Here is a 26,757-nt window from a genome sequence, read left to right as displayed (position 1 = left end):
GAGCACTCTCCTTTGGACAGTATGTGTGTTTGGTTGATCGACACGAGGCCCGGAACTCCGGACAAGAACCATTCCCTTGTTCACTCACTCGTAGACTGCTATTCTATGAAATATAGTCGTGGTTCAGTGTGTCCGACTGACTCACTGTATCAGACTTGTACTCACCTGTCATATAACAGGAATTTGTCATAGCTCTCCGTCTCGGAGCACTCTCCTTTAGACTGTATGTGTGTCTGGTTGATCGACACGAGTCCCGAAACTCCGGACTAGAACCACTCCATTGTAGATATTGCTGTTCTATGTAAAAATAGTCGTGGTTCAGTGTGTCCGACTGGCTCACTGTATCCGACTTGCACTCACCTGTCATATACCAGGAATTTGTCATAGCTCTCCGTCTCGAAGCACTCTCCTTTGGACTGTATGTGTGTCTGGTTGATCGACACGAGGCCCGGAACTCCGGACTAGAATCACTCCATTGTAGATATTGCTGTTCTATGTAAAAATAGTCATGGTTCAGTGTGTCCGACTGGCTCACTGTATCCAACTTGCACTCACCTGTCATATAACAGGAATTTGTCATAGCTCTCCGTCTCGAAGCACTCTCCTTTGGACTGTATGTGTGTCTGGTTGATCGACACGAGTCCCGAAACTCCGGACTAGAACCACTCCATTGTAGATATTGCTGTTCTATGTGAAAATAGTCGTGGTTCAGTGTGTCCGACTGGCTCACTGTATCCGACTTGCACTCACCTGTCATATAACAGGAATTTGTCATAGCTCTCCCGTCACTGAGCAGTCTCCTTTGGACTGTATGTGTGTTTGGTTGATCGACACGAGTCCCGAAACTCCGGACTAGAATCACTCCATTGTAGATATTGCTGTTCTATGTAAAAATAGTCATGGTTCAGTGTGTCCGACTGGCTCACTGTATCCGACTTGCACTCACCTGTCATATAACAGGAATTTGTCATAGCTCTCCGTCTCGAAGCACTCTCCTTTGGACTGTATGTGTGTCTGGTTGATCGACACGAGGCCCGGAACTCCGGACTAGAATCACTCCATTGTAGATATTGCTGTTCTATGTAAAAATAGTCATGGTTCAGTGTGTCCGACTGACTCACTGTATCCGACTTGCACTCACCTGTCATATAACAGGAATTTGTCATAGCTCTCCGTCTCGGAGCACTCTCCTTTGGACTGTATGTGTGTCTGGTTGATCGACACGAGGCCCGGAACGCCGGACTGGAACCACGCGCCCGTCCAGGACTCGGGGAACGTGCAGCCTCCACCTGGAACAGACAAACACAAAAATTAAAACAAATGAAAAACTTAATTTTTTGTATTAAATTGTTGTTTTTACAAAGGAAAATACCATGAAAAAATCACATGGAGAATAGACTATATTTGCAAGCGCAGATTCTAGCCAAAACCTTGACGTGCTTTGAATCCTAATGTAATCATATTGTAATAAAATAATTCGTCTCCGATGTTAAAAAGATAAAAAGAATAGTTTATTCAACAATAAAAAAAAATAGAAATAGTAAAAAAAAGTAGATAAAAATAGTTTATTAAAAAATAGTTTAGTTTATTTAGTTAGATCAGTATATACGGCTACCACCAGTTTTGACATTGACATATTAGCTCGCGTCTACGTAAATTACTTTCTATATCTATCTCTCTTGCACTAATATGCGAGTACGAGCGAGATGCATCGAAAGTAAGTGACTTAGACGTGAGTGAATATGTCAATGTCAAAACTGGTGGCGAAGATATATATTGTCAAGAGGACAAGCACTGATACAAATTATGTTTTCTCCCTTTCTTACAAATACATAAGTCAAAATGACAGATAAAGACAAACGATTATTAGTTAATTGAGGTTTGTAACACGAGGTTTGTTTGTTTGTATGAATAAGGGGGTTAGTCTATTCAGCAGTAAGGTCGAAAAAAAGTGACGGCATCACACACGCGAACAAAAGCTGTAGTATATCCAAACATTTAACCCTTAAATGCATAGTGTTGCCAAATGTCTACAAAGACCCACAGACACACACACACACACACACACACACACACACACACACACACACACACACACACACACACACACAGTCACAGATTAAAAAAAGGGCTTACGTTCTTGAACGCACCTTCATACCAAAAGTCAAGTAGTAGGGTGATGATTTAAGGGTTAAATTTACGCAATATTTTTTATTTATAAGAATTACATTCGTTTTAAGACGAAAAGTCGGAAAGCTTGGAAAAATCCAGAAGTTGATAATTTTTAGTATGTGATTTTGAACGGTGTTTTCGGGGTTTGTAATTATTTTATATTTGAAAACTTTATCATAGGTATATCACAAATAGTGTACCTTTCTAATGGTAGTAAAAAACCGGGCAAGTGCGAGTCGGACTCGCGCACGAAGGGTTCCGTACCATAATAAAAAAAAACGGAAAAAAATGCAAAAAAAAAAAAACGGTCACCCATCCAAGTACTGACCACGCCCGACGTTGCTTAACTTTGGTCAAAAATCACGTTTGTTGTATGGGAGCCCCATTTAAATCTTTATTTTATACTGTTTTTAGTATTTGTTGTTATAGCGGCAACAGAAATACATCATCTGTGAAAATTTCAACTGTCTAGCTATCACGATTCGTGAGATACAGCCTGGTGACAGACAGACGGACGGACGGACAGCGAAGTCTTAGTAATAGGGTCCCGTGTTACCTTTTGGGTACGGAACCCTAAAAAAACCATATATCTATTACTGAAAATTACATATTTACATAAATATGATTTAGCCAATTCAACTTCTAACACTGATTTCGCCGTAAAAATCGAAGTTATATTTTTTTTACTATTTTTCCTAGAATCGGCAAACAATTATGTGATACATATATTAATTTCGGGCAAAAAGAAAAAATCATGCATTTAAGGGTTAAACTTGTTCCACGTGCGTTTATGCAGTTACCTATAAAACAAGATTCTTTCAGTTTACGAAGACACATTCTAACATCCGACCGATACCGGATTTTTAGCCGAAACCAAAGGTTCGGTTTGCTCTAGTCTCGACCGAAATGAAATGAAATGAAGTGAATGTATGCCGAAACTGAACCCGCGAAACGTCGGCCGAAAACTACCGAAAATACAGTTTCGGTGCAGCCAAAAGCTTCATTTCATTTCATTAATTTATTGCAATCATGTTCATTACCTACATACAGGGGTTAAATAAAATTTAGTCAGTACCAGGGGTGCGAAACTCCTGACTTCGGTCAAACTCGGCTCCGCTCGGCTCAGCATTGCTCCGAGCAATTATTAGGGTTGGCACCACTTGACTTCCTTTTGCGTGCACGACCACAGATAAGATAATCACTTGATTTTTGACAACCCTAAATAGCCGAAAGGGATAGTGCCATATATTAGAAAGAGACATCATGATTCGACCCTGAACCGCTGTGAAACTTCGTTTTTGTAGGAAGTAGCCTTTCCTTTCTGTACGATAGTACTATTAATTATTCTGTGTCAGTACATGATACCCTATTAGGGCACAGCAAATTTTCTTAAATACTAAATTAACAAAATATTTAGATCTGGATAAATATCGTTATTTTGATAGGAAATTACATAATTCCTTAATCTTAATTTTTTTCGACAGCTATTTGGCCGAAACCGCACCTACCGAAATCGAATTTTCGCTCGGGCTCGGACACTAAAAATTCATTTCCCAATCAGTTGGTCGTCGATATAAACAAAGCACGTTTATCAGAACACATTTAATTCACATCAGCATAACAGGATATCCTATAAAACACCTGGCTCACGCATGATTCCATAACCATTGTGTGCCGCCATTTTGATTTTAAAACAAAAGTCTTTGTTAGGTTACCTAGGGTTCTATAGAGACTTAGATGGTTGCTATGTGAGTTTAAATCTATTGTTTTGATTTGCTTTTATTAGCCGACCTTTTACTAATAAAGAATAAATGAATAATCGACCGTATCGAGAGATTTTAACTGCTTTAGAAAACCGGTTCACCGCTCTACCAACTTAATTCCTAAGTTTATCTAACGAACTAGAATAATTATAAAAGTCTAACTAGAGCTCAATAACCCACGTGTATAGGCTCCGTGCATGAACTATAGGGGGCAGCATAGGAGCCGTCAGATTTTTGGCGCGTGGCGTAACGTGTGTCGTTTATGCTTCCGATGTAGTCTACAAGATGGCGGAACCTACTATGCACAATGAAACGTACCGACGAGAACGGTGGATGGTAGCACTTGCTTTGGCAATGTACATGTGCACATATGTTTCCGAGTCAGGCCACAAGATGGCAGACCCTCCAACGCGCACGGTCCCTTTATTCCGTCACTGTATCCATAGGCCACGGTCAGGGCGAAACTCCTGACTTCGGCCAAACTCGGCTCCGCTCGGCTCAGCATTGCTCCGAGCAATTATTAGGGTTGACACAACTGCGTGCACGACCACAGATAAGATAATGGCTTGAATTTTGACAACCCTAAATAGCCGAAAGGGATAGTGCCATACATTAGAAAGGGACAGCATGATTTGAACTGCTGTCAAACTTCGGTTTTGTAGGAAGTTTCCTTTCTGTACGGTAGTACTATTTTTTTTTGTGCCACGGTGTCTACCACCAAGCATTTACCAAAACGAAGAAAGCCAAACAAATGTGACGTTACACTGGTAAAGGTACCTTATGGCGGTTGGCGCTTAAGCTATTATTAAAGACGCTCCAATACTAATGCGGCGCTACGCGACGTAAGTGCCGACCTCCGTAACGTACCTTTACCCGTGGAACGTCACAAATTTCCAAACTTATTGATATTTCGTTTCCGTCGCGAACCCATCGCTCTATAACAAAAGACAGAATCTAATTTGTCCGTCCGTCCGTCCGTCACCACCAATTGTTTTGCTGCAACTCTGGAACTAATTGGCCTGAATTTTAATCATTCAATCTGCCTCTAGGGAGGGGAGAAGTATCGATAGCGGTACTAAGATAGTATTGGGACATGTACCGATATTGATGGTATTGGTACAATTACAATATACAGTAAAGTATAGTGTAGTTCGGATTTAGACTCCACCAGCATTACTATTTTTTGCATTATTATTTTGACATTTGCGACAGCAAAGTAGGCGGCAGGAATGTCGCCCTGTAATACTGTTGCAGTAATACCCTCCTAGGCCCTACGTCCTACCTATAGTACTTAATCTTTTCAATTAAATTTAAGCCATATTAAAATTAGAATAGAGTTGCAATTGTTTTGTTTCGTTCAATTTTCAAACAAAACAAAATCAACTCTATTCCCTGCATTATAGTTTCAAATTTCAGTGGCAAATTTTGGATTTTTCATTTGTATGGCTGGGTCTTAGGAGGATAAACTGCCGTATTCGAACTTCAAGATATTCATAAGAGACGACACGTACTAGATCCATTCTAGATACGTTATAGTTTAGATATCAACTAGTTCTCTTTTGCAGCGCAATTCGGGCAACCAATGTCACTTTTACGTTAGATAGAGTAAGATATCTATTAGATGTGAATTGGATCTCTAAGTCATATCCTGTGGAAATCATTCAACAGTATCTCCAGAATCGCGCAAATGTCAAATTTGACAGGTTAGATCTTAAACATATCGTTATCGTATCTTGGTGATGTCTAAAAGATGTCTAATAGATGTCTATTGCAAAATCCGAATCGGGCCCAAAGCCGATTGCAATCCTGCAGGAAGCATCAAATCGGTTATTTAATCGAGAAGTTTATATTTTATTAGGTAAATTTAAAACTCATATCTCAATTCGAGTATTCGCGAATATTCATATTAATTTGTTAAATCGTGTCTATGTAATTGCCTATTTGTAAAAACATGACATAAGACTAAACAAAAAGAAAAGTATTGTAAGAACACTCGCATCTTATTTTTTATTTTTTTTAATAATAGAAATTGTATTGTTTTTCTTTGTTTACATTTATTATATCTTGCTCATATTTACAATTGTTTCTTTATGATATTACGTTTCAATTTTCAAATTCCGTCCTTTTTCGCGTTTACCTACTTTCTTAAGAATACATTTCGTTTCGTTTGGGTAATAAAACAAAGTACTTATTCGCTACAATATAAAATAATACAGACAAGCGTAATTCAATTAACAATATTACGTGATCAATGTTTAACACAAAATCAATTGGGGATATTACTGCAATGTTCTGCCGCCAGAGTGCAGCAGTAGTACTATAGTAAATTCATAGACTAACATACATACTGTGCCTTAAACTGTTTTTTGACAAGTTTTCACAGACAATAAAATATGACATTGATGCATCAAGGCGGTTTGTTAACAAGGGCCTACCGGTAAACGCGAGAAACGAAATTTAGTTATCTGCCTCTTTATCGCTCGAATATGCAAGAGTGATAGAGAGGCAGAAACCGAACTTTCGATTGTCGTGTTTCACGGTAGGCCATGCGACGTATGATGTGTCATTGATGTTTGTTTAATGTATGTGTACTAGTTACGCCACCTACGGAGAGCTTTGCCTAATATTCCCTATTGTTACAAATAAATTAATGCTAAACTGAAACTGAAACTTGAAACTCTAGGTCCATGGGGTCCCAGCGCGCATAAGTTGTTCGCAGAAATCGCGAAGCGTCTGGTTGACGTAACTGGTGACCGAAGAGCTGGCGGCTACCTCGCACAACGTATCAGCATTGCGATGCAGCGAGGAAATGCCGCCAGCATCCTTGGTACAATGCCTCAAGGGCCTATTTTAGATTTAAGCTAGTTATTAATTTCGTTTAGTAGTACCACTGTATATATATTGTATGTAAATAAATGTTTTAAATCGGAAAAAAAAAATTAATGCTAAAAAACGTACCAATATTTAAAGTCGTGGCACATCCCTATTCCAACATTACCTACACCGCTCGACGTCTAGATGTGAAAATTAATAATTAATATAATTAATTGTGTTCTCGAGAATGATTTGAGCTGCTGATAATTTATTATACTAACGTAACCGTTATATTAATTACGGATATTATTAGTGGTTTCGTTAATTAATGCATCAGTCATAGGATTGTCGAAAATGTAAGCCATTGTGGTTTAAATATATATAAATATATCTATATTTAATGTAACATTTAAACTTTCGCGTTTTGAACACATATTAAAACATATACCGTAAACTGGGGTTACTTTGATTGATGGGATAACATTGATCATCGATTTTTAAACTATAAGGAATTCATTTCTGAATACTTTCATCATCTATTTCTGTTAAGCATGCCAACCACGTCAGAACATGTTAAAGATCGCGTTCAAAATCTCAACTCCCTATTCCTCAAAAATCGACAGCCAATGTTACCCCGCGAATCAAAGTAACCCCATTTTACGGTATTAACATCGGGTCCATCGCGAATTTATTTTGTTACCCTTATTTCTGGCGTTTCGTCAAACGCAGTTTTCACTGGTCGAGATCCACAATAGATACGATTTTAAAGCCTGACCAGTAATAGGGTAATTCACCAGTAACGGGTTAGTAACTGGCCACCCTAAATTAAAAAAAACCGGGCAAGTGCGAGTCGGACTCGCGCACGAAGGGTTCCGTACCATAATGCAAAAAGCGGCAAAAGAAAAACGGTCACCCATCCAAGTACTGACCCCGCCCGACGTTGCTTAACTTCGGTCAAAAATCACGTTTGTTGTATGGGAGCCCCACTTAAATCTTTATTTTATTCTGTTTTTAGTATTTGTTGTTATAGCGGCAACAGAAATACATCATCTTTGAAAATTTCAACTGTTCACTGTTCACGGTTCGTGAGATACAGCCTGGTGACGGACGGACGGACAGCGAAGTCTTAGCAATAGGGTCCCGTTTTACCCTTTGGGTACGGAACCCTAATTAAAAAGGAATTCTATTCGCGTAAATTGACCAAGCCCCACCAGTAAGCTCAAAGTCTAAGCTCGACGGGTTCTCTGTTCGTAGTCGCTTTCCTCTACAAAGCGGGAAAACGCTGGAATCGGCTACGAGCGTAGCGATACGAAACTGTTGGCAATGAATGGGTTAAACAGATAAGACAAAACAAAGCAAAAATTGACATAATGATATCGAACTATTTGCATTCACAATGAGATATACTCAAACAAAATATTATGAAAAATAAAAGAATTCCTTAATAATACGGATTCCACTGCACCGCCCTCGTTTTGGCAAACTAAGTTAAACTACAGTCGTCTCTTTCTCTCGCAAGGTGTACCGTAAGTGCGAGGGAGACGGAAGAATGCGGCGCAAATGAGCGAAGTTCATTAGGCATTCATAAAATGAAACTCAATCATATTATTTCTCGACGCGTTTAGAGTGGATGGCGTTATGCAGTAGTGAGAAGACTGACATTCATATATAATGAAGTTAAATAATATAACTTTTTGTATATACAGTACATACTGTAATTGCTGTTGTAATTGCTTTTCGTTCAGATACATATCTGAACGAAAAGCAATTACTCAAACACCTTAATGTTTAGGTCATACTAAGCAACTTTTACTATGGGACCAACCCCGAAAACGAAAAAAAATTTGATGTTTCATACATTTTGCTGGTCTGATGTTGAAATTTCCTATTTCGCGATCGGGGTTGGTCCCATAGTAAAAATTGCTTAGTATGACCTAAACATTAACGGGTTTGAGTAATTGCTTTTCATTCAGATACATACTGTATACACGGTGGTTAAAAAATAACTGCATTCCCGTTGCCAAGGAGGTTTTGGGATTATACTGAGCAACTTTTACTATGGGACTAACCCCGAAATCGCGAAAAAAAAAATTTACCCTCCCATAGAAAATGTTGGTCCGAAACGTATATTGTCGCCTGGTATAAGCTTTGCTTAGTTTGGGGCAAAGACATATGTAACTTCGTATAAGACGAATAAAGTCTAAGGAAAAAACGTGCCTCGGAATTCAAGTAAAAGTCATTCTCGAATAGATGCCGCACACACCTTTAGCCTATCCTCGGCTAGATGGCGTGACGACACCGTTTCATATTTAACAATTTTAACACATAGATATCAGTGAATGAACATGGATCAAGATGATATAAAAATAATAAAATCATTTATCAATATATATACATTTTTTGATAACTTTATACGTTTTCATTTTGAGTTTTAGTCGTGTGTCGATAGATGGCAGTAAATTTACAGTGACTACAAAATTTACAATGACAGGACCCCTCTATACTATCTATTCTTTTTGGTTTGGGGCTAGGTCGATCTGTGTGAGATTGTCCCGAAATATTTATTTATCTAGCCGCCTACACACCAAAACTTGCCTAAATAAACTGCCACTTAATAGATCTAGAAACAATATGGATTAGATGTGACGGTGTCAAATGTGACGATTATGTTTGAAGATACGTCACATTTGACACTGACATATCTATATCTAATCCATATCGTTTCTACACCCATTAACTGACGTATCTTAAAGTTGGAATCGGGCCGAATGATTCAAAATAGAATTAAATATGAGACTTTTTATAGGTCTCTGGGCGGCTAGAAGATATAAAATAATCTCCTGGTTCTATTAATTAATGCTCGTTGTTATTATATTTCAGTTTCTTTATTTAATTTATTTTTAATTTCAATTAATTAATTTATCTTTGATTACAACAGAATGACATTGTATAGTATATCGAGTAATAATACTAACAATATTTTATAAGTCATAGTCGTAAGTATGTACTAACAAAAATGATCTCAAATGGTCCTTAAATAAATGAAATTCTTGGCTTACCCTCAATCAAGGGAAGCGAGAGCTCTGTACAGTATGGTGATGGTGGGCATCCGAAGACGAAAATAATGTACTGTTTAGCTTTTAATTGTATTGTAAGAACATTTCTTGTATGTATTATTGAGCGGCATCGTCTTTTAGACTAAACTCGTTAAATAAAGATTAAAAAAAAAATGAAATTGAAAATGAATTGATTAACCTTTTGAACGACGAAGCTTTGATTGATGTCAACGCAAAATCGTGACAACGACGAAAGGGACGGCATTTGACGTAGATCGATTTTTGATGAAAATCTACTGAAAAACACCCCACTTTAAGGTAGGCATTATTTATTCACAAAACAAAATTTTACCCCCGTGGCGTAAGTGGCACGGCAAATGGATGCGCCGTTTGGCGTTCGTGATAAATGAAACGAAAATTAACAGGAATCTAAAGAGAGAAAAGATTGCTTTAATTTTCTATAAAAAGCACTCGTAAAATACATGGGTCACGGAGTATAAGAATATGAAGTGACATTGGCATAAGAACCGTCAAGTGCGAGACGGATTCAAATAAGACGCGATATTCGAAATTAGAATGAACATTTAACAAAAAGGTTAAATTAATTCAGCGTGGTTCCTTTCGGCATGCGGCCGTCCCCGCCCGCCCGGAACCCGATTAAGCAAAGCTTTGACGAGTGCCGGCAATTCGATTAAGCGAAATAATAAAATAACACTCACATGAGAATGTGTTACATTAGTAACGATATGGAAATATCGAAGACTTGCCTTTCCTAGTCGCGAAACAGTTTGCGATAAGTACAGCGCCATCTAGTGATGTTTTGAGACGGTTAAAATTGTGTAGAACAGCCATACTCTGTGTGATCCGCGGAACCCTAGGGTTCCGCGACACCCCTGCAGGGGTTCCGCAAGAATTCGAAGACTATGCTTTAGTCACCTCGAAAAATTTTACTATGCACACACACACACACACACACACACACACACACTTCTTTTTAAACACACTTCTAAAAACTATTGTTTTAGGGTTCCATCAAGTATTTCGCTTTCCAAAACGGTTCCGTAAAAAAAAAAAATTGAGAACCGCTGGTGTAGAACATGCAATCCTTAGAGCATTTAATAACAGGAGTCGCCTTTAAGAGCTTATACCCCTCTGCTGAAAACCTTGCACATTTGTGCAAATTTTTGTATGGACTGACTATATCTGACATGGCTATTTGTACATTATGTCATATCATGTAGAAATAGCCATACATTTGACGTGCCACTTCCCTTGCAAAAATCGGCAGACTGTTTTGCAGAGAAAATGACAGACAAGGCGTCTCCAGTTACTAAACTAAATGCTCTAAGGCAATATCGGATGATTCTCAATACCGGTATTGAATACGATATTGGCCCGCAATACCACAAATCCGGAATGAATACCGGTAAAAAATTGTTTTAAGTTAAAATCAGTCAAATTTGTCAATGAAACTGGTTCATTTTAGGGTTCCGTACCCGAAGGGTAAAAACAAGACGCTATTACTAAGACTCCGCTGTCTGTCTGTCACCAGGCTGTATCTCATGAACCATAATAGCTAGACAGTTGAAATTTTCACAGATGTTGTATTTCTGTTACCGCTATAACAACAAATACTAAAAACATAATAAAATAAATATTTAAGTGGGGCTTCCATACAACAAACGTGATTTTTTGTCGTTATTGCGTAATGGTACGGAACCCTGCGTGCGCGAGTCGCACTTTGCAAGGTTTTTAAAATATTTTTCACCACACCAGCTCGGAAAGGCTTACTTTGCACTTCAAAAACTGATAGGAAAGTTGCATTTTATTCACATGTGAGGCAAAGTAAGCAAATGCAAATGTTGAGTTGTTTTCTTATGTTTGCTGGTAGAATTGACTTTTAAATGATGATTTTGGATGATTAATATTTAAAAACATTCATTTGGATTTGATTTTGTTTGATATTTTACATTTAATATTTGCTTCGGGTTGGTGTGGTGAAAAATGTTGTGTTACACTCGGGGGCAAATTTTGTTTAACCCTCGTGCTTTGAATCCCTCGCCACGCTCAAGATTCCATTTTCGAACCACTCGCTACGCTCGTGGTTCAATTTTGGAATCCTTCGCTTGCTTGGGTATCAATATTAGCACGAGCGGTTAAACAACAACTTTGCCCCCTTGTAAAACAAATAACTATTGTTAAACATTTACAATTTATTATTATAATCTATACATTTTCAGTGTCAGAAAATAACATTCACATTAGTAACGACAAAAAGAATAGATAGTATAGAGGGGTCCTGTCATTGTAAATTTTGTAGTCACTGTAAATTTACTGCCATCTATCGACACACGACTAAAGCTCAAAATGAAAACGTATAAAGTTATCAAAAAATGTATATATATGGATAAATTATTTTATTATTTTTATATCATTTTGATCCATGTTCATTCACTGATATCTATGTGTTAAAATTGTTAAATATGAAACGGTGTCGTCACGCCATCTAGCCGAGGATAGGCTAAAGGTGTGTGCGCCATCTATTCGAGAATGACTTTTACTTGAATTCCGAGGCACGTTTTTTCCTTAGACTTTATTCGTCTTATACGAAGTTACATATGTCTTTGATATTAGTAACGATATGGAAATATTTAAAGACTTGATATGAAGATATGGAAAGACTTGCTTTTCCTACGGCTCAATTCGAACAATATGTATAATATATCACAGCGACACGATAACGATCTGTCAGTTTCAAAAGTGGCGTTTATAGTTGAAGAAATGTCACTTTTGACACTGACAGATCGGTATGGTACCGCTGTGATATCTTATTAGCATTGTTCGAATACGGCTGTTAATCACCGCGGAACTTCTTTACGAACCGCCTAACGGCGCGATTCGGGAAATGAAGTAGAGATTCACCTAGATATGAAATAATAAAGATATGTGACGTTCCACGGCAAAAGGTACCATTGCCCCGGCTGAATATAGGAGCGGCGTTAATAATAGCGTAAGCGCCAGCCGCCATAAGGTACCTTTACCCGTGGGACGTCACATAACTTTACTATGTATATCGTATCTTCTTCTTCTTCGTATTCTTCATTACTAAAGGTCATGCCTGTCTTGAAATGCCTTCACCGAGGCCTCGACGAGGCCTATCGTATCTAGATAACCTCTAATTCATTTCCCGAATCGCGCCGTATGTCGTAGAGCTATAAATTATTGTCTTGTTTGATGCTACGCGCTACGTCTGTGCTACGCCGTGCTAGCCGTAAAAAGAACTCTGAAGCCAATAGGGAATATTAGACAAAGCTCTGCGTAGGTGTCACCACTAGCACATACAGTAAACAAACCTCATTGACATCATCAATGACACATCATGCGACAGGTCAATCACATGGCCTACGGTGAAACACGACAATCGAAAGTTCGGTTTCTGCCTCTCTATCACGCTTGCTTATTCGAGCGATAAAGAGGCAGATAACAAAATTTCGATTGTCGCGTTTACCGGTAGGCCCTTGTTAACAAACCGCCTTGATGCATCAATGTCACATTTTATTGTCTGTGAAAACTTGTCAAATAAGGCACAGTATGTATAAATAAGTTAGTCTATGAATTTACTAGAGTCGGTAGTGCTGCACTCTGGCGGCAGAACATTGCAGTAATATCTCCTATTCTAACAGACATTTTGATATCAAAATGATATAGTAATTATGCAATATCCGCTCATAAGTAGGTATTAGTCCATGGCCGAAACCTGCTGACACCAAAACCAAAATTTCGACCGACAGTACCGAATATAATCACGGCAGTCGGCTAAATTTTCGGCAATTTTTTAACCTACACCGAACCCTCGGCCGAAACCTAATTTTTATGCCGAAACCTGCAGAAACCGTAATCAAAACCGAAGCTTTGAACTATAACATATATACAACATCCATATTTTTTTATAACGCACACCATACAAACAATATTCAAAAATGATTACATTAAGATTAAAAGTGGTAGGCTTTATATAGGAATGCCATTCAAAATAAGTAGGTACGGCACAGCAAGAAAAATAATGAACAATGAGCAAAAACTATCCTAAAATAAATAAAAAATCTTAAAAACATACTATTATAAAATTACATTTAATGATCGTAACACGCAAAATTGCTTAATGTGAATTGTGGCCAAGAACTCTTAAGAGGGCCCACTGATTAACAGTCCGCCGGACGATATCGGCCTGTCAGTTAGAACAAAACGTTGACAGTTCCGAACAACTGACAGGCCGATACCGTCCGGCGGACTGTTAACCAGCGGGCCCCTTAACGACTTGCCTCTTGAATACCCCTAGCCGTAGACCGTAGGTACTCTATTTATTTTCCTATTTTCACACAACTATCCCAAAATGTCACCCATATTGTTTATTTCATACATTAAACCTAATTGATATCCAACCTAATATACCGAAAAACACTTAAGCCTGTTTACCAATTAGTGTTTGTTTACTATTCCAAGATGGCGGACTTGTTCACCCGACCCGAATTACCCTTAAAATAGGATTAGGTAATTATCGGAAAATAAGTTAAAAATAGAAATAGGGAAACGAGGTATTATATTTACTTTTATTTTGGAGTTAATTATACAGGATGGAGAATAAAGGTGTCAAAAATATTATTCTTACACTGGAAAAATTGTGAATGAATTCTACTGACTTTAGAGAGACATACAAATATGAATAATTAGCCTATATACGTCCCACTGCTGGGCACAGACCTCCTCTCAGGCTTGGACAATAGTCCCCTGGCCCATTGCAGATTGGGGTGTTCAGATTCACCTTTGAATTTCTTCGCAGATGTATACAAGTTTCACGATATTTTCCCTCGCCGATCAGCTAGTGGTAAATAGAAAATGATATTCCGTACATCATTGGTCCGAGGCAGGACTTGAATCCGCGACCTCTGGAGTTAAAGTCGGACGTCATATCCACTCGGCCACCGCATGATAAATATAGTGACTGACTTATTTTTTAAATATAGTGTCTTTTGTTATTTACCAATTGGTTTGCCAGATAATCATATTATATAATGTAATCTAGGGGTTTTCAGAAAAAATGGTACCATTTACTTTTTTTTCGGAAAACAATCAACTTTTGGGTTATTTAGACTCAGAATCACGAGTGCTATTGAATGAGCCAAAGAAAAAAAGTGTCCCTGTCATACAAATTATGGGTGTCAGTTTTGTAACAGTCCATACAAAATGCATGTGATGTGCGTTAGAAAACTAACATTTTTGGGACACATTTTTTTTCTTTTTAAATCGATAGTCCTCGTGATTCTGAGTAAAAATAACGCAAAAGTTGATGGATTTTCGAAAAAAAGTAAATGGTACACTTTTAAGTGAAATGGCCCAACGAAAATCATGAAATGAATTCAGCTGCAAGCAATCTGCAATTCTGTACAAAACATATTTTATTGCTGTTAATTTTGTTAATGACGTTCAATTCGTAAAAGTTTAATCAAATTCAGCTGAAATAAGTAGAGATGCAACTGATAGTTGTTTGGCCGAATACCGGATGTTCGGCCTGACCATCGGCCGAATAGTCGGTATCCGGCCGGCGGAACTATACCTACTTTTCGGTTTTACAGGTGCGCATTGTGCAGGTTTTGACCTGTTTCGTAGTAAACGTTCGCGCGGACTCATTTGTAGGTACGATGAGTGCGCGTGCAAGTGAGTGGAATGATTAAATTGTTTTAAATAATAAACGAGTACGATTATAACCGTGACTGTTTCTTAAATCCAATTAGTTTACTCTGAAATCAAGCAAATTTACTAACTCGGTATCCGGCCGGATAATATATCACTATCCGGTATTCGGCCGGATAATATTTCACTATCCGGTAACCGGCCGGATAGTAAATCACTATCCGGTATCCGGCCTATCCGGCTGTTATTTTAACATCTGGCCGGATACCGGATATTAACCGAATATCCGGTGCATCTCTACAAAATAATAAGCCCATTATTCCACCCTGTATGCAGTAGTTTTATTGCTCCGAGCTGATTATACCATTAATCGAATCATGGCAGCGAAAATAGAATGCTTTTAACGATATTTTTGCTTGTTTGGCCTAATAATTAGTAATTACTAATTAGTAAGTAGAGTATATATTCTTTTTATAAGACTCAAATCGACTGGTAAAAAACCGGCCATGTGCGTGTCGGACTTGCGTACGAAGGGTTCCGTACCATTACGTAACAAAACCGGCCATGTGCGAGTGGGACTCGCGCACGAAGGGTTCCGTACCATTACGCAAAAAAGGCAATAAAAACAAGTTTGTTGTATGGGAGCCCAACTTAAATATTTATTTTATTTTGTTTTTAGTATTTGTTGTTATAGCGGCAACAGTAATACATCATCTGTGAAAATTTCAACTGTCTAGCTATCACGGTTCGTGAGATACAGCCTGGTGACAGTCAGACAGACGGAGAGTGGAATCTTAGTAATAGGGTCCCGTATTTCTGTTGCCGCTATAACTACAAATACTAAAAACAAAATAAAATAAATATTTAAGTGGGGCTCCCATACAACAAACGTGATATTTTGCCGTTTTTTTTTTTTGCGTAATGGTACGGAACCCTTCGCGCGCGTATCCGACTCGCACTTGTCCGGTTTTTTTTTAAACTACCTTGCCATAATTGGCTGAAACATGTAATCAGGGACGAAACCAAACAATTACTTAAACAAATGACACTTCGTAATGATGATTACTTCGGTCATTAATGATTGACCACAATTTAAATATTAAACGGTATAAAGACTCCAAAGGTCGAAAAGTGGTCGAGTGGAGACCACGGACTAGCAAGCGCAGCGTAGGACGTCCACCCACAAGATGGACAGACGACCTTATTAAGGTCGCTGGAAGACGCTGGTCGCTGCCAACCGGTACGAATGGAGGTCCAAGGGGTAGGCCTATGTTTAGCAGTGGACGTCTTATTGCTATGATGATGATGATGATAAAGACTCCGAATTGCTCAAAATCGAGACGAATGGAAATCGAGGGGGGAGGCCTTTACCCAGCAGTGGGACACCGTATAGGCTTATAATATAATATATAAAGACTCCAGTCATCAAACTCTGACAAAGTTATAACAGAGTCATCTATACAGTAACAGTCAATATAAAGGGACGGGTAGTCTAGCGAAAGATACTATGTATACCTTAACGGCCTCATAGCCTATGTTGGTAGTAGGTTGGTAGGTAAATTTTTGTAGAATGTGTAGATTGTCCAATATTTATTTATTTATTACCTAAACATATTAGTAAATCGTAACAACTGTCATTGTCAAAGATTATGACGTTTTATTTTGGGTTAGGTATATGCAGATAATAAAATGTATCTACAGGATCCCAATTTAAAAAAAATATATGCATCTCTTTTTTCACGTATGTATTAGTCTGTACTACAGTTACAATTTCCCGAGAGATTTTTTTTCGCCCTCAATTAATCTGTTTTAAGAACTTAATTAAATTAAAAAATGACGTAGCTAGATTCATACTTACTAAGAACTGTAAATAATGAGAAACTGGCAATGTTAGAGTCAGACTTATCCAGATTTTGTCCAAAATCTCAACTGGTTTATGTCGAAACTGACACCTACCGCCCAAATCGGATGTTTGATTTAGTTAAAATACGGCATACTTATATTGTGACAAGACGCTATTGTGTTTACAAATGATAGCTATTGAACAATCATTAATGATACGAAGTTTTGTCCGGTACACGCCACGTGGCTCTAACTTTTAGGGTTCCGTACCCAAAGGGTAAAAAACCGGACAAGTGCTGTTACGTATACTAATTGTATGTGTTTCTACATAATTTTATACAAACCACACAATTTTTATTTATTAAATATTGTTTTTATTTGATTGACCGTTTTATTCTTCTATTAAAGCGGTGGTGGCCGAATGGATATGACGTCCGACTTTCCATCCAGAGGTCGCGGGTTCAAATCCTGGCTCGTACCAATGAGTTTTTAGGAACTTATGTACGGAATATCATTTGATATTTACCACTCGCTTTTCGGCGAATGAAAACATCGATAGGAAACCTGCATACATCTGCGAAGAAATTCAAAGGTGTATGTGAAATCCCCAATCCGCATTGGGCTAGCGTGGGGACTATAGCCCAAGCCCTCTCGCGCATGAGAGGAGGCCTGTGCCCAGCAGTGGGACGTATATAGGCTGAAATTATTATTATATTATTATTACCGTAAACTGGGGTTACTTTGATTCGTGGGATAACATTGATCATCGATTTTTAAACTATAAGGAATTCGTTTCTGAATACTTTCATCATCTATTTCTGTTAAGCATGCCAACCACGTCAGAACATGTTAAAGATCGCGTTCAAAATCTCAACTCCCTATTCCTCAAAAATCGACAGCCAATGTTACCCCGCGAATCAAAGTAACCCCATTTTACGGTACACAAGTATCGATATCGACAGAAAAATGTTTCTAACTCTAGCAAGATTGCTAGTCTTTTGTTTTGCCGCAAAAATTCCGGGCTCTATTATTTAAGAAGGTATATGTTAGTTTAAAAGCTATTAACTATCATATTCATTTCAAACGTTTAACCACTCAATAGCAACGAGCCTAATGAAATAATCACTTCCTACGTACACTCGAGAGCAATGTAACAGGTCAATTTATTCCTAAATAGCTACTGCCCGCGACTTCGACCGCATTCACATAGTAGGTACTTTCATATTATTTTTTTATAAAAGAATCATTTACTTACAAACAAGATATATACGGTGGTATTACTAAAAGAAATTAATAACTAGATTAAATCTAAAATAGGCCCTTGAGGCATTGTACCAAGGATGCTGGCGGCATTTCCTCGCTGTATCGCAATGCCGATGCGTTGTGCGAGGTAGCCGCCAGCTCTTCGGTCACCAGTTACGTCAACCAGACGCTTCGCGATTTCTGCGAACTTATGCGTGCTGGGACCCCATGGACCTAGAGTCCCAACTCGTTTCATATTTATTTATACTTCATTGCACAAAAGAAAAACTTAATGTACAAAAGGCCAACTTAATGCCGATTCTCTACCAGTCAACCTTCATATTTCACTTTCATACAGCGACGGAAAACGCGCATTATATATATATATATATATATATATATATATATATATATATATATATATATATATATATATATATATTATATATATATATAGACGAAGCTACAGATGTAGAGCATAATTGTTTTCCATCGTATTTTCTCGGAAACGTTCGTATTTGCAAAAATATATCTAACTCTGTATAAGTAAAGGCTAAGGAAAAAACCGGGCAAGTGCGAGTCGGACTCGCGCACGAAGGGTTCCGTACCATAATGCAAAAAAAAAAACGAAAAAAAAGCAAAAAAAAAAACGGTCACCCATCCAAGTACTGACCACTCCCGACGTTGCTTAACTTTGGTAAAAAATCACGTTTGTTGTATGGGAGCCCCATTTAAATCTTTATTTTATTCTGTTTTTAGTATTTGTTCTTATAGCGGCAACAGAAATACATCATCTGTGAAAATTTCAACTGTCTAGCTATCACGGTTCGTGAGATACAGCCTGGTGACAGACGGACGGACGGACGGACGGACGGCCAGCGGAGTCTTAGTAATAGGGTCCCGTTTTACCCTTTGGGTACGGAACCCTAAAAAAACGTGCGTCGGAAATCAAGAAAAAGTTATACTCGAATAGATGGCGCCACACCTTTGGCCTATACTCGCCTAGATGGCGTTGGCGACACCATTTGATATTTAACAATTTTAACACATCAGTGAAAGAACATGGGTCAAAATCATATGGCGTTCTAAATAAAATAAAAAATCATTTATCCACATATGAATACATTTTTGTTGTTTAATACATTTTCATTTTTAGTTTTAATTCTATGTCGATATATGGCAGTAAATTTACTGTGACTACAAAATTTACTATGACAGTTACTCTCTATACACTATATTCTTTTTGGTTAGATAAAAGCAAAGACGCTTTCCAGATAGATTTTCGTACATTGACCTGCCTGTTGCTATCTCTATTGCACGCGCTTAATTATATCGCTGTCCCTCCCATGATGCCGGTTCTTAATGACACTGTGGGAGTTTGACAGTAATAATAATTATGCGCATGCAATAGGGACCGTGGAGGGTCTGCCATCTTGTGGCCTGAATCGGAAACATATGTGCACATGTACATTGCCAAAGCAAGTGGTACCATCTACCGTTCGTTTTTTTTAGCATTAGAAAGAACTTGAGAGAAGGTAAGCGATCTTGACATGTCTTATAATTGAAAAACACTTTTTAAAAATCAATAACTTTTACTTATGAAAGCAGAAGAATATAAATGATCGTTTTAGATTCATAATTGTTACATATTTGCCGTAACTTATTTTTAAAATGTGTTTTTCAATTAAAAGACACATCAAGATTGTTTACCTTATTTCTAATGCTAAAAAAAACGAACTATACCATCGGTACGTTTCCTTGTGTATAGTAGGTTCTGCATGGTTCTGCCATCTTGTGGGCTACATCGAAAGCATAAACGACACATTTACGCCTCGCGCCAAAAATCTGACGGCTCCTGTGCTGCCCCCTATAGTTCATGCACGGGGTCTATAGAGATAGCAGTGTAGGTAAATGTACGAAATTAAATCTATCTCGAAAGCGTGTCTTCTTTTTTTATCGGGTTTCCCGTTTTCATTACCACAGAGTATATTAAATCTCGTACCGTGCAGTTAACACGTTCGGCCCACCGCCGCGATGATCAGGTGTTCACTTCACGACACAATATTTTTTCATAGAAAAAATTTGAACGTTGAAAAACGTTCTGCTCTTTACACAAACCTAATTGCTTTGAAATGCGACACAAACGTCAAAAGACGTTAACGTTCAATAACGTTGTGCCTTACGTAGTCAACATTTTAGTATTAAATTAGTACACAACGTCTCGACACGTTGACGCATATATACGTTGTGTCGCATATAGTGTATATAGTTTATAAGAACAACGTCTAGTGAAGTCTGACGTTTGAGGCTCTCCTAACCACTAACCGCTGACTGTCTCGACAGTCAGCGGTTAGTGGTTTTCTACCTCGACAGGTGCCACCTCCTCTAAAGTAGGCATAGGAGTATGATGTAAGCGGCCTTGTATCTCTGCAGCTGGTGAAGAAACTGGTAGTGATGAGTGATCCATGCCCTCTACAGGTGGCAAATCGGGAGACAGCAAGTGATTATCTGAAGGGGACCTTACTGGCAATATCGGCACTAAGTTATTCTGTACCTGTTCAGGCAGCGGCGATAACGATCCTGAGTTCATATCTGGGTTCACCTCAGCGATAGGCGCTGATGGAAAAGGAAGCTGGTAAACACTCCTCTCTGCAGGTCGTGGTGAAAGAGGAGGCGTTGGCATATTTGCCATTTCTCCAGGTGACTGTGATGCACGAAGTATATTATTTTAAAATTCAACCACTAAAGGAAATCCAGGAAGAGATTCAATTGACATGGTATCTGCCCCAGCCGCATTTGTACTAAAAGCCGACGAAGTTCTAGCCCTTATGGTGGGTTTACGTGTCGTGCGTAAATTAAATATGCTTCCAGAACTAAAGGAATCGCCAGAATCGGAATAATTTGAAGCCGAAGTTTCGATTTTAGATGTAGGTGGTTTTGAAGTAGAAGGTCGCGTGTAACTTACAGAGCTGTCACTTTCTGAAGAAGCCCCCGGTCCAGGATCATAATCCTCGTCGGTACCGTATTCCCCGTCATCACTAAAGGGGTCCGGCGAACCTTCTCTGGACGAAAAGTCTTCAAACAGTTTCAGAGATGCCTTGTTTTATTACATGAGCGGACTCCGATGCGGCACACAGCGACTACTGCGGGGCGCACCGACACCTTGGGCGACGGGAATGAACGTTGTGTGTGTGAATGTAGTCATGTGTGCGTGTGTCAAAGTCCTTTTCAAAATACCGACAAAACTTGATAAATGGTGGCGGTAGGCATTTGATAATTGTAAGCGTTGTGGCACAGGAATTGGCTAATAGGGTCATAGTAAGGGCTCCTGGCGTTATACGACGTAGTGAGAATTAATGAACATTTAAAGTTGAAGTCAATAGACGTTGTGTCTATTATTATGATATAATATTGACGTTATAAAACGTTGCTGGGCCGAACGTGTTAAGTGGACACGCGTCGACTGACATTATACAATTGTGTCTGCCAAATACAATTGTGGATCAATTTGACCGAGTTGACAACTTGACAGTTTGAAAGGATTCCCACGATGTAAATGACAGGGGGGGAGGGGAGTAGGGGTGATTTTTGTAACTTACAGGTGACGTTTGGATCCAGACTTCACCAGCGTTACTAAATAAATAAATAATATCTGGGAGACCGAGCTTTGCTCGGAAAACATATAAGAACTCAAAAATGCGCGTTTTCCCAGAGATAAGACCTAGCTAGATCGATTTATCGCCCCCGAAAACCCCCATATAGCAAATTTCATCGAAATCGTTGGAGCCGTTTCCGAAATATACATATAAATAAATATACCCACATATAAATAAATAAATAAGAATTGCTCGTCTAAAGGTATTAGATAGATAAGTGCTAATACCGTGCTAATGCCATCTTGTGGGCTACATCGGAAGCATAAACTTCACATTTACGCCTCGCGCCAAAAATCTGACGGCTCCTATGCTGCCCCCTATAACTCACGCACGCTGTAAAACTGTGCCGCGAGTAAACATTTCCATACTTTAATTCAAAAAATTCTGAGCGTATTTTTGTCCTATACAATAAACAATATTCCCAGTTTGTCAAATTGCATTGCTCCTCTATCTCTGTATCTTTAGGTATTTAAATAAAAGTAAACAAATCTACCCTCAAATGGCTCCTTAAGCCAGTTGAAAGTAGATGAAAATATTACATGATCAAATAAAGTAGGTTAAAGTCAGGTCAGTGACTGATCCAGGCGGTTTTGTATTTGGTCGGTTAACCAATAAATGTTATAACTACCCGTAAATGTACAAATTGTTTGTTTACTTTTATTTAAATACATAAAGATACAGACTACAGTGTCCCAGGTGGTAAATGCCCACATTTTCCGAGTGACACTTTAAAAAACGACACAAAAACAGCAAATCCCCTCCCAGTCACTTAAGGCCGCAAAATTAACGTTTCCCCCCCTAAGATTTGCGGGGGCCAATAAAAGGTAATAAAATAAGGAGAATAAATATAAATTAATAGGGTAACTGTTTGTGCCACCTGCGGTCTTGAGCAAGTTAATATAAAATCTTGGTACTTGTATTGTTTTTAGGGTTCCGTACCCAAAGGGTAAAAACTAGGGATGTACCGACTAGTCGCCGACTAATCGGGAAAGCCGACTATCCGGCCACATTTGTAGTCGGCGACTAGTCGGCAAAATGGCCGATTAGTCGGCACTTTATTAGTGAAAGAAAAACAAAAAAAAAAAGAAATCAACAGTCAATATTTACCATATGTTTTATGTCTATTTTACTAAAATACCTATTCAGGGAGCATACAAAAACTTTAGTTCATATAATTGACCGTTTGATCGTTATCGTATGTTGGTGGGCTGGTGGTTTCCTCTACAGGGGGCCGATTTTTTAATTTCGATCGCTCGATTTCGTCACTCGAAAATCGGTGGAAAACGGCGAAATGCTAATTTTTGAAATACGAGCGATCGAAATTTGGAATCTAGTGGTATTGACCACTCGATTTCAATTCTATTAGTAGAATTTAAACGCCTAGTAGTGGAGATATCATTTAACGAAATACACGAAATCGAGTGATCGAATTTCAAAAATCGGCCCCCTGGTCGATCTCAACTGATTCTCGTGTAATTTCATGGCCAAGTTCGATACTTAAATTATTTTATTATTATTCAGTTTTTGGTTTTATTTTTAAATGGTGGAGCCATGGGGAACTGTTAATGTTATTGCAAAATTTAGAGACTTAGACGGCAGGTTGTTCGTAAAGACGCTGACCACAGGGGATATTAGGTTCTTAACTGGCGACTACGTAAGGGAAATAGAGCATTGGAAATACCTCCTACAAGTTGTACTGACGGTCTGCTCAGGATCGCAAAATAAAAGAAATACAGAAATTGAACGAGGATTCTTGTGATAGGTCTTTGAACCTGTAGAGAACACCTTTTAGCCAACCAAATATGATGAATAGCGCCACCAAAGGAGCAAAACTATTGTTTTTCACCTGAACTATATCACCATATAGACTTGTTTAAATCGTATAAAACTGTAAATAAGTATGTACCTACTATTGTGTGCCCTTATAGGGTGTCATGAACTGGCCTTTTAAATTGTAATACCTTATTATGTACAATGTACAGTCGCCATCAGATATATAGGAGCGGCCAAGGTGTTCACAATATCTGAACACGCGCTCTAACGCCCTGACAATAGAGGCGTGTTCCGATATTTGTGAGCACCTTGGCCGCTCCGATATATCTGATGGCGACTGTACATGACAATGCTATATATGCAAAACTTATTCGAAACTAATGATCTGGCCGACTAGCCGACTAGTCGGCCGACTAATCGGCCATTCAAGCGCCGATTAGTCGGCTAGTCGGCCAAATCAATAGTCGGTACATCACTAGTAAAAACGGAACCCTATTACTAAGACTCCACTGTACGTCTGTCTGTCACCAGGCTGCATCTCATGAACCGTGATAGCTAGACAGTTAAATTTTTCACAATAATTTCTGTTGCCGCTATAACAACAAATACTAAAAAGTACGGAACCCTCGGTGGGCGAGTCCGACTCGCACTTGTGTTTTTTTTTAATGACATTCTGAACCCCTTGTGTAAATTTCATTCCATAGCGTGACGAGCGTTCGCGTTTGCGTTTTGTCTGTTTGTATGGGATTTTGAACAGCGCGCCAAGCGGGACGTTTTGGAAACTCAAAATCGCATACAAAATGACGCTTAACGCAAACACGTACGTCACGTCACGATATCTAATGACATTTACACTGGGTACTGAAATAACTTGAAATTTTACATTATAGACCGGGAGATAGTGACACATTTTACTGGGTCATTTGTACCAGTATGGCGGTTCGTCAGGGGTCTAAGTACGTAATGAAGGAAAGAAAAATGATGGTCATAGCGCTGGTATCGGCGGCCCAATTGCGTGGGCGTTAGTCGAACGTGTGGGATAAAATACGAGTGTCGAACGATTTGTTCAACAAAAATCCTCGTATTTTCCGATAGTCCATAAAAAAGAAGTAGGCGGTAGCGTAATGACATACTTCTCCGGTGTGACTTACAGCCCGCCATACTGAGGCGAACACATTAATAAAAAAAAACAATTCAACCATTTGTGCCAAGCTAATTTTTGCACAGGTGATCATCGTCGAGCAGCCATTCATGGACATCACCATGCCATACTCTTCGGACGGTTCCAAATGGCCGCCATACCGCCGCAAGGAAGTTAATTTTTTTTTTGCTAAACGATTTGTACCAGTATTGCATTTACATTTTTGGAAAGTATTTGATAAAATGTGACTGTTATTATAATTGCCATACTTATAGTAGGGGGAAAAAGTGCTGCCATACTTGAAAAACTTATTTAATCGACACGTTTCAAAAATACGACTATACAATACGTAAAATATTTTTTTACAGCATGGCATCATATTCTGTTTGTTTGGATACAATTATACCTAAAAAAAAATATTCCAGAGTATAACTACGGGGCGGACGACTGTGAGACTTAAGCCAAGACTTAAAAAAAAATCTTTTTGACGGTTTGTACCAGTATGGCATTTGGATTTTTGGAAATTATATGATGCAATGTGACCATTATTAATTTATTATATTTGCCATACTTCTAATAGGGGGAAAAAGGGTCACCATACTTGAAAAAACAAATATTGTACACATTTGCCACCTCCTACAGGTATGGCATTATGAGATTTCCATTTATGATCACACAGAAAGTGTTGAAAAAAAATTTCAAGATGGTACAAATCGTTTAGCAAAAAAAAAAGTTAACTCCCTTGCGGCGGTATGGCGGCCATTTGGAACCATCCGAAAAGTATGGCATGGTGATGTCCATGAATGGCTGCTCGACGATGATCACCTGTGCAAAAATTAGCTTGGCACAATTGATTGAATTGTTTTTTTTTAATTAATGTCTTCGCCTCAGTATGGCGGGCTGTAAGTCACACCGGAGTAGTATGGCATTACGCTACCGCCTACTTTTTTTTTATGGACTATCGGAAAATACGAGGATTTTTGTGGAACAAATCGTTCGACACTCGTATTTTATCCGACACGTTCGACTAACGCCCACGCGATTGGGCCGCCGGTACCAGCGCTATAACCATCATTTTTCTTTCCTTCATTACGTACTTAGACCCCTGACGAACCGCCATACTGGTACAAATGACCCAGTAAAATGTGTCACTATCTCCCGGTCTATTATAAAACAAATTCCCCTGCCGCGTGTCAGTCTGTATGTTCGCGATGAACTCAAAAACTACTGAACGGATTTTCATGCGGCTTTCAACTATCAATAGAGGGATTCTTGAGGAAGGTTTAGGTGTATAATTTGTTAAGGTTTTGTGTAAATTGGTTGAACTGGCCGTGCGAATCCGGAGCGGGTCGCTAGTACACTTATATAATCCTATGCCAGTGATGTATTACCAGTGATTTCCGCTTGATATAATTTATCATGACGAAAGCGGAATTTGACCAAAAGTCCGTTTTCGTCCGACAAAAAATAGGCTATAATTTATTTTGACGAAAAAGGAATCTGACGAGTGTGTCTTATATCGGCAGAAAATGCTGTGTTTGTGTGTGTGTGTGTGTTGTGTGTGCCAAAAAACAACGACACCAACATTGTATATACCATATTCTATG

At 38.6% G+C, this 26,757-nt stretch overlaps 1 protein-coding gene across 1 annotated transcript in view; it reads right to left on the bottom strand.

Moving 5' to 3' along the window:
* LOC134803809 (uncharacterized) overlaps positions 1–26,757 on the bottom strand; it is a 351,011-nt gene that overhangs the window by 20,982 nt on the left and 303,272 nt on the right. Inside the window, exon 3 of the mRNA XM_063776646.1 lies at positions 1,142–1,289. Within this exon, the coding sequence (XP_063632716.1) occupies positions 1,142–1,289 (148 nt within the window). The remainder of the gene's footprint in view (positions 1–1,141; positions 1,290–26,757) is intronic.

The sequence above is a fragment of the Cydia splendana genome, chromosome 27 (genome assembly GCF_910591565.1).
Source record: "Cydia splendana chromosome 27, ilCydSple1.2, whole genome shotgun sequence".
Classification (NCBI taxonomy): Eukaryota; Metazoa; Arthropoda; class Insecta; order Lepidoptera; family Tortricidae; genus Cydia; species Cydia splendana.
This window is presented reverse-complemented; position numbering and strand designations above follow the sequence as displayed.